Source organism: Cetorhinus maximus, chromosome 4 (assembly GCF_964194155.1).
Source record: "Cetorhinus maximus chromosome 4, sCetMax3.hap1.1, whole genome shotgun sequence".
In the NCBI taxonomy this organism is placed as follows: domain Eukaryota; kingdom Metazoa; phylum Chordata; class Chondrichthyes; order Lamniformes; family Cetorhinidae; genus Cetorhinus; species Cetorhinus maximus.
The window spans coordinates 133,710,435-133,722,831 of NC_135882.1; the positions used below are offsets into that span (position 1 = coordinate 133,710,435).

Sequence of the window (12,397 nt, forward strand, 5' to 3'; positions counted from 1 at the left end):
AGTCATTGACTCTGCAGAACCCTCCCTTGCATGTTCATCTGGGTATCACCCCCACCCTCTTACTCCCTCCTCCACCCTTACTGCCTCCTCCCCCTTGGACACCTTTCCCCCTCCAAACTCCTTCCTCTGAACTCATTACTCCCTCTGAACTTCTTCCCTTACACTTTCCACCCCACTTACACCTACCTCTCCACTTGCCGCATTCTCCCTGGTTACACCCTCCATGCCCCGTACTCCCTTCTCCCCCACCTTCCAACCTCACTCCTTCAACACCTTTGTTTTCCCCCGCCCCAACCTCACCCCCACGGGCACCTCCATTCCCCACTGCCAACCTCACCCCTCTCCGACACCCCAACATCTTCGTTCCCAGGCCCCCACCCAACCTCCGTGCCAACCCCCACCCCTGGTACACCTTCCTCTCCCAGTCAAACCTAGGCCTTTCTCTTCCACCCCGTCCAGTACATCTTTCTCTCCCCACTCCTTGCCGATCATTCACAGCAGCCCATGGCCAAGACCGTGATGCTCTGAAGCAGACCCGAGACATCAACAGAGACCTCCCCCTATCCCGAGCTGCTTCACCACAGAGCTATGTCCGTGGGAATCTAACCAGCACGTGATGCGTTTGTTCCTTTAGGATCCAGTAACTGTAGGGCTCCGGCATCTACTGCTCCTTGGATGTCCATGATGTGAGCAAGGCCCTAACCACCTACTGCACGTCACACTTATCCAGATGTGTTCTGGGCCAGCATGTTTTCCCACCGTGTAATGGTAAATCTGGCATGGGGGGACAATTCCAGTCGGGCCTTATTTTGCATCCCATTAGGGTGATGCAAAGCGGGTTCATGCCAGCCTCCAGCGGGACTGGCATTCCGCCATGGCGTGGCCCATTGGATGATCCCGCTGTGCTTTCACACGTAAAACCGATTTTTGGCCTTCTTGCCATATTGTCCAGCCCTCCTGCCCTCCATGGCGCCCAATGCCAAGGGTGCCGTAAAATTTGCGAGGAATCACGAGAGGGGAGAGGTGAGATGGAGGGGGTGGTCACGGAACAGAGTGGAAGAGTGAAAGACTGTCTAGGGTCAAAAGTTATAAGACTGTCCGTGGAAGAGTGAATGTCTGTTCGGGTACTGGATAAAAACTGCGCCAGGACCTTCGACCCCATGAGGTAATGGCAGGGCGGGCAAATCCTTCCCCACCCCACCACAAGATTTGCCGAGCTCCTTGCTGATGCACAATTAATGAGCTGAAAAGTGAAAGATCATGCACGTTCAGCCGACCTGCCACATAGCGGGAATCACACCGACCTTTCAGCTGCCATTACACTTAGTCTACAGAATGGAAAATTCTGCCCAACATTTCTAAAGTACTTAATTGACCTTTAAGCAATTTGGAAATACTGAGGTTTTGAAAAGTGGTATATAAATGCAAGTTTCTTGTTTCCTTTCTTTACTGCTGTCCTAAAAAGAAAAGAATAAATTTTGTTTACCAAGGTTATCCCGCAAGGCGCTGGCTTCTGCATGCTTGTCAAAGCTGTAGTTTGGAACCAGCTTGAGCCTCATCCTTGAGTATGTCTCCACACTTGCTAGTTTCCATTTAATTTCAATTGGATTGCTATACAGTAATGAAAAAAATCATGTTACACGTGTGGCAGGAGTCATTTATGTACTTATAGTCCTAAAATAAATTGTCAGAAGATCAGGAATGACATAAGTCAGATGCGCTGACCTCAATGCTATCAAATTCTCTGAGCTGGGCTCTCATTGATTGATACACCCTGTCATACTGAAATCTTGCATTTTTAGGGCAAAGGAGCTACTCACTCATGAGGACTATGTCAGAAGATTGCAAATTGAATTTTGAACCCAGAGACTTGAGCACTTGACCCAGGCTGATGCTCCAGCGCAGCACTGACAGGATGCTGCGCTACAGGAAGTGCCGGCTTTCGGATGAGAAGTCAAAAAGTCTGCCCTCTCATCTGGACACAAAATCCCGTGCAGTTATTCAAAAAGGAACAAGGAATTCTCCTAGGGTTCTGGCCAATGTTTATCCCTTAACCAACACAAAAACCATTTGGTTATGCATTTCATTAATCTGCATTCATGGGAATGTCGGCATCGCTGGCTAGGCCAGCAAACACAGAAGGACTTTAATTCTGTTAAACAGAGCTGGAAAAGGCCAGTTCCAACCCACTATACCATCTAATTGGTAGCCTAGTGGTTATGGTACTGGACTGGTAATCATGAGGTTTGGACGAATAGAATGTGAGTTTGAGCATTGGGATTCAGTTTTTAAAAATTGGGAAATAAAAATCAGATATCAGTAAATTAAGCTGTTGGATTGTTGGAAAAACTCAACTTGTTCAATAATGTCCAAGTTCCTCAAGTCAATGTCATTTAAAAAAAAACCCGCCACCTACCGTTCTGCCCAAGCCCCACGTTGGCAGGTAAAGAGGCGCCTTAATGACTGCCACTGCCGAAGTACAGCACTGTGGTGACTGGTAATCTGTTTGAGAACGTTGTTGTAGCGAGCATTCTCGTACCGTACACGCTTCAAGTATGGCTCCAGCATTAACTCCTAGAAGGAAAGGGAAAGGGAAACAACAGATTGGAGAGAGATGGTATTAATCTTCTTCCGTAATTTAAAGGTCATTTTTAGTTGCAGGAACAGACCATTAAGACCAATAAGCCCTTTCCTTCCTCATAGATTTCATGCATACCTGGCTGGCTTCTCACCACATTCTTTTTTCATTCATTCATTGGACGTGGGCATCGCTGGCTAGGCCAGCATTTATTGCCAATCCCTAATTGCACTGTACATGAATGGTGGTGAGCTGCCTTCTTGAATGGCTGCAGTCCATGTGGTGTAGGTACGCCCACAGTGCTGTTAGGAAGGGAGTTCCAGGATTTTGACCCGGCAACAGTGAAGGAATGGTGATATATTTCCAAGTCAGGATGGTGAGTGGCTTGGAGAGGAACTTCCAGGTGGTGGTGTTCCCAAGTGCCTGTTGCCCTTTTCCTTCTAGGTGATAGCAGTCGTAGGTTTGGAAGGGGCTGTCTAAAGAGCCTTGGTGAGTTCCTGCAGTGTATCTTGTAGATGGTACACACTGCTGCCACTGTGCGTTGGCGGTGGAGGGAGTGAATATATGTGGATGTGGTGCCAATCAAATGGGTTGCTTTGTCCTGGATGGTATCAAATTTCTTGAGTATTGTTGGAGCTTCACTCATCCAGGCAAGTGGAAAGTATTCCATCACAATCCTGACCTGTGCCTTGTAGATGGTGGACAGGCTTTGGGGGGTCAGGAGGTGGGTTACTCGTCACAGGGTTCCTAGCCTCTGACCTGCTCTTGTAGGCATCGCATTTATATGGCTAGTCCAGTTCAGTTTCTGGTCAATGGTAACCTCGAGGATGTTGATAGTGGGGAATTCAGTGATGGTGATGCCTTTGAATGTCAAGGGGTGATGGTTAGATACTCTCTTGTTGAAGATAGCCATCGCCTGGCACTTATATGGTGCAAATATTACTTGCTACTTTTCAGCCCAAGCCTGTATATTGTCCAGGTCTTGCTGCATTTGAACATGGACTGCTTCAGTATCAGAGAAGTCGCGAATGGTGCTGAATTGTGCAGTCATCAGTGAATAAACCCTACTTCTGACTTTATGATAGAAGGAAGGTCATTGATGAAGCAGCTGAAGAAGGTTGGGCCTAGGACACTACCCTGAGGAACTCCTGCAGCCACAACCATCCTCCTTTGTTCTAGGTATAACTCCAGCCAGGGAAGGTTTTCCCCCTGATTCCCATTGATTCGTTTTGCTAGGGCTCCTTGATGCCACACTCAGTCAAATGCTGCCTTGGTGTCAAGGGCAGTCACTCCCTCTTCACCTCTGGTGTTCAGCTCTTTACTCCATGTTTGAACCAAGGCTGTAATGAGGTCAGGAGCTGAGTGGCCCTCATGGAACCCAAATTGAGCATCTGTGAGCAGGTTATTGCTAAGGAAGTGCCACTTGATAGCACTGCTGATGACCCCTTCCATCACTTTACTGATGATCGAGAGTGGACTGATGGGGCGGTAATTGGCTGGGTTGGATTTGTCCTGCTTTTTATGTACAGGATATACCTGGGCAATTTTCCACATTGCCAGGTAGATGCGAGTGTTGTAGCTGTACTGGAACAGCTTGGTTAGGGGCGCGGCAAAGTCTGGAGCACAATTCTTCAGTACTATTGCCGGAATATTGTCACAGGCCGTATAGCCTTTGCAGTATCCACTGCCTTCAGCCATTTATTGATATCACGTGGAGTGAATCAAATTGGTTGAAGACTGGCATCTGTGATGCTGGGGACCTCCAGAGGAGGCCGAGATGGATCATCACTCGGCACTTCTGGCTGAAGATTGTGGCAAATGCTTCAGCCTTATCTTTTGCACTGACGTGCTGGGCTCCCCCATCATTGAGGATAGGGATATTTGTGGAGTCTCCTCTTCCAGAGATTGTGGAACCACTTGCTGCTTGGCATGCAACTAGTCCTGTGTTGTAGCTTCATCAGGTTGACCCTTCATTTTTAGGTATGCCTGGTGCTGCTCCTGGCATGCCCTCTTCCACTCTTCATTGAACCAGGATTGATCCCCTGGCTTGGTGGTAATGGTAGAGTGAGGTATATGCCAGGCCATGAGATTACAGATTGTGGTTGAGCACAGTTCAGTTGCTGCTGATGGCCCACAGTGCCTCCTGGCTGTCCAGTCTTGAGTTGTTAGATCTGTTCGAAATCTATGCCATTTAGCACAGTGGTAATGCCACACAACGCGATGGAGGATTTCCTCAATGTGAAGAACAGGACTTCATTTCCACAAGGACTGTGTGGTGGCCACTCCTACTGATACTGGCATGGACAGGTGCATCTGTGGCAGGCTGGTTGGTGAGAATGAGGTCAAATATGTATTTCCCTCTTGTTGGTTCCCACACCACCTCCCACAGACACAGTCTAACAGCTCAGTCTGTGGTGGTGCTACCGAGCCATTCTTGGTGATGGACATTAAAATCCCCCACCCAGAATACCTTCTGCGCCTTGCCAACCTGAGTGATTCCTCTAAGTGGTGTTCAACATGGAGGAGCAATGATTCATCAGCTTAGGGGGGACGGTATGTGGTAATCAGCAGGAGATTTCCATTTGACCTAATGCCATGAGCCTTCATGAGGTTCGCAGTCAATGTTGAGGATTCCCAGGGAAACTCCCTCCTAACTATATTCTACTGCGCCACCACCTCTGCTGGGTGTGTACTGCCAGTTGGACAGGACATATCCAGGGATGGTGATGGTAGTGTCTGGTACATGATCTGTAAGGTATGATTCCGTGAGGATGATTATGTCAAGCTGTTGGTTTACTAATCTGTGAGACAGCTCTCAATTTTGGCACAAGCCCCCAGATGTTAGTAAGAAGTTCGCACTGACGTTTCCTAGATTGATACCAGGTAGTCCGTCTGGTTTCATTTCTTACTGACTTTTTTTTAAGCTGTTTGATAGGCCAGGCATGTAAGAGTCAACCACATTACTGTGGGACTAGAGTCACATGTAGGCCAGACCAGGTAAGGAGGTCAGATTTCCTTCCCTAAAGGACATTAGTGAACCAAGTGGGATTTTATCGACAATCGACAATGGTTTTATGGTCATCATTAGACTTTTAATTCCTAATTTTTATTGAGTTCAAATTCCACCATCTGCCATGGCGGGATTTGAACCCAGGTTGCCAGGGTATTACTCTGGGTGTCCGGATTACCAGTCCAGTGAAAATACCACTATGCCACCACCTCCACTGCAGGTGGGGGGATTAAAGCCTGAAAAGTGATGTTGAATTGGAAACCTGACATGATCCAACCCACTTCTGGGCTTAACTGGGGCAGGTTTGCAGGCAATTAGAAAACCTCCTTAGAGCTGGACCTGTCAAGTAAGTAATTGAAACAAGGAAATAGTCAATTAATTGTGAATTTAACCAAGCATTCTGACTTTAACAGCCACCGCACAGGTTTCTCAAACTGTGTGGAGCTTACCAGGGTGAACAAGGCGAGAGCACAGCTGGGAGTCATTGAACAATGAAACCTACAGGCTGGAAAGCCTTTAAAGAGCGGAATTGCATATCTGCTGGCTTTGAGAAAGGCTTGCGCTCATTGCACTTGTACTGAGAACCTGATTTCACTGCTTTAAAGGGGATTTCCAACTTTTTGAAAGTTATTTCGCCTACTTTGGATTTTACTCGCACTGATCTGCGGTTTCCAGCTGTCAGCCTTCACTGCAGTGTGGAAGCAACATATGCAGCTATAGTATGGTCTGTGTTGTGGAACAACAGATGCAGATAGACCAACACCAGGAGCCACACCAACAGCTGCAGCACCAGAAGCAGTAACAGCAGCAACAGCATCAAAACACCAACAGCAGCTGACTTCTCCTGAGCCAAATGCTGCTCCATGGGAGAGAGGTTCCAGGTCAAAGGAGGCAAAACCCCCAGCATGGGGTCGACAGATTGAGGGTCAGCTTCCGGGACACGATGGGGTAACAATGCCTCAGGAGGCTCAGACTTTCATAAAAGGTCACTACTGACACCTGCACCCTCCAGAAACAAGACATTTTTCCAAGAGCAACTCAGCTAGTCCCATTATCCTGTCCTTCCCCTAAGCCCTGGTCATTGTTTAGCTTCAGGTGCTTATTCAATTCCCTTTTGAAAGGTACAATTGAATATTGCTGTCCCTTCAATATCATTGGGTCAAAATCTTGATATTCCCTACCTAGCGCCACCACTGCCACAAGGACTGCTGCAGTTCAAGGAGAAGGTCTTCTACCATCTACTTAGGGCAACTAGGATGAGCAATAAATGCATCCTTGCAAGAGTTGCCCTTATCCCAAGAACAATACCAAAAGTCAAGCAAAACATTTTTCAAAGGAAAAGCCAAAGGCTCAGTTTGGCTGCAAGAACTCCTGTTGGTCTGAAGCGTGAACTGTTTAATTGGTTGGAGTCATTCGATGTAATCACAAACATAACAGAAGATGAATTATTAAGTGAAAAATAAACATCCATCCAGTTCTCCTTGACTAACATGGTAGCTGCATGGTACAATGATAATTGAACTGTTGACATTTCAAAACTGTCAATCACTACTAATTTGTCTATGATAGGCCCAGACTTGACCAAGGAAAAACTTAGTGGCAGAGACTTTTGGGAGCCATAGAACCAAAGTCACCTGTTCCTCCAAAACATGATACACTTACCACATATCAATATATATGGTAACATATATGTTTCAAATTACATATATAATCTTTCCTAAAATGTCATTTTCTGAAATAAGTCTATCTAATTTGCATTTGAAAGAATCAATAGTTTCATATAGGAGATGGTTGGCATACAGTTCATGCTAGGTTAGAGTGATATAGGGTGCGGGGGAGGAGATTAAATGGCTGGGGTGAAGTCCCTGATAACGTAGAGTGTACAGGATCGGTGAGAGGAGATTAAATATGTGGGTAGAGCCCAGAATAGTGTCAATTGTACAGGGACGGTGGAAGGAGGATGCTTAATGGGTCAGATGGCCTTCTCAATGCTTGCCACATTCATCAGCTACCTGGAACTTGGTACGGCTCTCTCCACGCTCATGCTCCCGACGTAGCGAGCTGCTCATCAGAGAGTCATAGCAGGAATTCCAGAAGTTGGACATCTGATTGTGGCTTCTGGCAAATGTGTCCAACTCGTATTGAGTCATGACGTTCAGAACCTGCAAAAACGCACAATGATACATCCACTGAAAGTAAATACACCAAAGAAAACATGTTAACAAGAATAAAAGACAGAAAGGTCATGGGAAAGTAAGGTAAAGTAGGATAAGGTAGGCTTGAAAAGTTACAATAATATTAGATAGGATCTGTTGGGATAAGATAGGATAAAATAGAATAAGATTTGAAAGAATAGGTTGAAATACAATAAGCTTAGAAGGCAACGCCAGTAAAGGGAGATCAAGTAGGCAAGGTGATATGAATCCTTTGCTTGGGTGAGATGGAGAGCCGAGCAGAGAAAGATAGACCAGGAGATACAATAAGATGAAGTCAGAGGAGTTAACAAAGGATCCAATTGAGGATGGAGATCCCAGGGCAGAAATGAAGACCAAGGAGAGAAGGGTAAATATGAGGATAAGTTAGGAAACATAAGGGCAGAGAGGAGGACTAATTGGTAGAAGAGGTCCCAAGACAGATTGGAGGATTAAGTGGATGAAGAGATTCCAGGGTAGAAAGCATCATTGAGCAGGTGCAAGGAAACCAGGCTGAACAAACAAGACTGAACTAGGGAGAAGACAGTGGGAGAGACAAGGACCAGGGAGGAGATGCCTGACAGGCATGAGGAATGAACAGAAGAGCAAGAGAAGGGGGAAACAAGTTTGGAGGTGGTGTCTGGACTGATATTTTTTAAAATAAGAAACCATGGATAGAAGATTGGCTAGCTAACAGGAAACAGAGAGTAGGCATAAATAAACTTTTTTTGGTTAGCAAGATGTAACGAGTGGTGTGCCATAGGGATCAGTGCTGGGACCTCAACTCTTTACAATTTATATAACTGACTTGGATGAAGGGACTGAAGGTATGGTTGCTAAATTTGCTGATGACACAAAGATAGGTAGGAAAGTAAATTGTGAAGAGGACACAAAGAGGCTTCAAAAACATATAGATAGGCTAAGTGAGTGGGCAAAGATCCGGCAAATGGAATATAATGTGGGAAAGTGTGAAATTGTCCATTTTGGCAGGAAAAATAAAAAATAAACATACTATCTGAACAGTGAGAGATTGCAGAGCTCTGAGACGCAGAGGGATCTAGGTGTCCTAATGCATGAATTGCAAAAGGTTAGTATGCAGGTACAGCAAGTAATTAGGAAAGCTAACAGAATGTTATCAATTATTGCATGAGGAATTGAATGCAAAAGTAGGGAGGCTATGCTTCAGTTATACAGGGCATTGGTGAGATCACATCAGGAGTACTGTGTACAATTTTGGTCTTCTTATTTAAGGAAGGATGTAAATGTATTGGAAGCAGTTCAGAGAACGTTTACTAGACTAATACCTGGAATGGGCGGGTTGTCTTATGAGGAAAGGTTGGGCAGGTTAGGCTTGTGCCCGTTGGAGTTTAGAAGAATAAGAGATGACTTGATTGAAACATATAAGATCCTGAGGGGCCTTGACAGGGTGGATGTGGAGAGGATGTTTCCTCTTGTGGGAGAATTTAGAGCTAGGGGGTCACTGTTTAAAAATAAGGTGTCGCCCATTTAAGACAGAGGTAAGGAGAAACTTTCTCAAAGTTATGAGTCTTTGGAACTCTTCCTCAAAAGGTGGTGGAAGCAGAGTCTTTGAATATTTTTAAGGCAGAGGTAGGTAGATTCTTGATAAGCAAGGGGGTTAAAGGTTATCGGGGCAGGCGGGAATGTGGAGTTGAGGTTACAATCAGATCAGTCATGATCAAATTGAATGGCGAAGCAGGATCGAAGGGCTGAGTGGCCTAGTCCTGCTCCTAATTCGTATGTTCGTAACCTAGGTGAAGTATCAAGAGACATATGATGCAGAGTATCCATCATTAAGGATAAAAGACAAGATAAATCACAAAGAATTGTTCAGTTAACCCCAAGATCAGGTTTGAAAAGCCCAAAGGCTGTGGAATAAAAAAAATGACTGATGGACATGAGGAGTCACACATCTTTGAGATGGGAAAATTTTAGATTATAAACTAAGGTAAATGAGACTGGGTTAGTAGTTCCGCTTTCATGACAACTGTCCCAGAAATGTCAGGCACATAAAATCATACAGCTTATGTAGACACATCAAACTATGCTTAGGTGCATAAAATACTCACATTTCTTTCCATGAATGATCTCCATTCAGTGGTGACGCAGAAATGCTGGAAATCCTCGAAGAAGGTCGGGCTGCCATTGGTGGGTGGCAGAGATGGCAGCTGGTACTGCAGCTGAAGCAACTGGTAACACTGGTCCATGAGAGTGCGGACAATGGGCAATAGGTAAGAGAAGATCTCGGTCTTACCCTTGATGGATCTGGTAAGGGGAACATCCAGTTTTCCCAGCAGGAAGCAGGCCTCCTCCTTCCATATTGGCATGGTCTTAAGGAGGCTATGAAGCTTAACACAGGCCATTGCACACACCTGAAGAGCGTTGAAGAACAGAAAATCGAATACAGAGGCATCATCTTAAGCAGACAAAACATTTTTCTGTAAATGTAACGACTTAGTGGGTATTAAATAGAGATGGGGAGCTGAGGCTACATTTAAAACTTATCCTCTATCAGCAAAACAGCACTGTAAGGACAAAATGCCTTTTGTAACTAACTGTTAGTTCAGGTACACTCAAGCTCTGTCTGTTAAATGGAGATAGATCTCTTCCTATCAAAAGTGCCTAGGAGAATCATCCTTATATGTGATGGTGTGTACCATTATTCATTATTTGAGGTCAGACAAAGTAATAGGAGCAACTATTGAAATTTAATGCAGTGAAGTATGAATTCACAGCACAAAAACAGGCCATTCACCCCAACTGGTCTATGGTAATATTTATACTCCACATGAGCTTCCTCCTACCCTAACTTATCTAAACCTATCACATCCTTCTGTTTCTTTCTTCCTCATGCACTTTCTACTTTCCTCTTACATGTATCTATTTTATTTGCTTCAACTACTCCACGTGGTGGCAAATTCAACATTTTAACCACTTTCTGGGTAAAGACATTTCTCCTAAATTTCTTATTGGGTTTAATAATAGCTATCTTTTTAACAGCCTTACCAACTGTCTATGTGAACCCTCAGGTCTCCCTGCTCCTACATAAACAAGAAATTGGAAGAAATTAGACCCTTTGTGATGAAGGATGAATTCATCACACTGACGCCTCAGAGGAACAAAGACCCAAGTATCACTGGCGAAATGAGACTGCCAATCTTAGTACACTGACTGAAAGGTTCAAGGTTGTAAGACCTGCTGGAATCACTAATAAAGCTGCAAACTTATCAGCAATAGTTCAATTAACTAGACTTTACTATGTTCAACAGACTTGCTTCCATCCTCTGCCCTCTGTAAACTTCAGCTCATCAAAAACATTGATATCTGTGTCCTAGCAAATAACAGCACCTGCTCACATTTTGTCTCTGTTCTTACTGAACTAAACTAACTCTTCGTCCCCCAAATGTCTCCAGTTTCAAATTCTCATCCTTGTGAGCATCCCAACTAAGACAGACATGTCATCGTGGAAGATGGCGAGTTAATAGTTTGGTAGGGTCCTACCCAAGGAGCTATTTTTCCTAGTGCCAGAAGCTGTGGTTAGAGAGTTTAAAAGAGTCAAGGAGGTGAGGTAGACAAGAAGTGATGAGAGGTGGTCTTGTCTGGAATTGAAAGCTCAGAGTTGGTGGGGTCTTGGTGTTGCTCTTGTGCTGTTTTTCACAGATAAAAGTTCACAAACCTGCGTGTCTTCCTGTACAATGTAGCCCAGGATAATCCTGAGGCCAATCTGAGCCATTTCCTTCAGGTCAGATGTCCCATTGTCTGAATGGTGCCAAACGGCTAGCTTGTCCAATAAATTAATAACACCTTCAAGAATCTGAAAACAGGAAGGTCAGTAAATAAATAATTGATTAATTATATATATATATTATATATATATTTTATATGTACACACAACCACACATTCATAAACATATTACTATTCCCTTACTGTAATATACACAGGGGCACTCACTTTATAACAAGAGTCAGAGGATAGCAATGAGGAAAAGGTATCAAGGCCCACCCTATTCAGTACTGAGCTTAATTTTTTAATATTAATTCCCAGGACGTGGGTTTCACTGGTAAAGCTTGAATTTGTTGCACATCCCTAGTTTCTCTCAAAGACCTTCTTGTTGGGCCTTCTTCTTGAGCTACTGCAGTCTATGTGGTGAGGGTGCTCCACATTAGGTACAGAGTTCCAGGATATTGACACATGATGATAATAACTGCTTTCCAACTGATATTCCATCTAGCGAAACTGCGTTGACACATCATAGCCGAGTTATGGCTGAGACGTTCTGGCCTGTATGGCTCAGTAACTCCACCACACAAAGTACTTACCCACCAGTGCACTCCTCTTTCAGTTCAACACTCTCATTGTGAGGAAGTCTTGTGATGCAGTGGGTAGACTCTCTGTCTCTGAGCTAGAAGTCCCGGGTTCAAGTCCCACTCCAGGACTTGATGGTCAAGGAAGGTGCGTTCATAATGCGGCCAAACAGGTCCAGTATCAACTTATAAATCTGCCAATGGCAGATGGTAAGAGCTGGAGAAGTTCCTGGTCAGCCATGTAATGGGAAGAAAATTGGAGCCTCTGCCATCACTATTAATACCTCCAGACTA

General features: G+C 44.8%; 1 protein-coding gene across 4 annotated transcripts in view; it reads right to left on the bottom strand.

The window, feature by feature from the left end:
* The window catches only part of nbeal2 (neurobeachin-like 2), a 258,464-nt gene that overhangs the window by 70,081 nt on the left and 175,986 nt on the right, over positions 1-12,397 (bottom strand). For all 4 annotated transcript variants that reach the window (XM_078540855.1, XM_078540854.1, XM_078540857.1 and 1 more), the window contains 5 exons: positions 11,475-11,612; positions 9,868-10,170; positions 7,601-7,750; positions 2,417-2,574; positions 1,487-1,611 (listed from right to left, as the gene is read on the bottom strand). In XM_078540855.1, the coding sequence (XP_078396981.1) occupies positions 1,487-1,611; positions 2,417-2,574; positions 7,601-7,750; positions 9,868-10,170; positions 11,475-11,612 (874 nt within the window). The remainder of the gene's footprint in view (positions 1-1,486; positions 1,612-2,416; positions 2,575-7,600; positions 7,751-9,867; positions 10,171-11,474; positions 11,613-12,397) is intronic.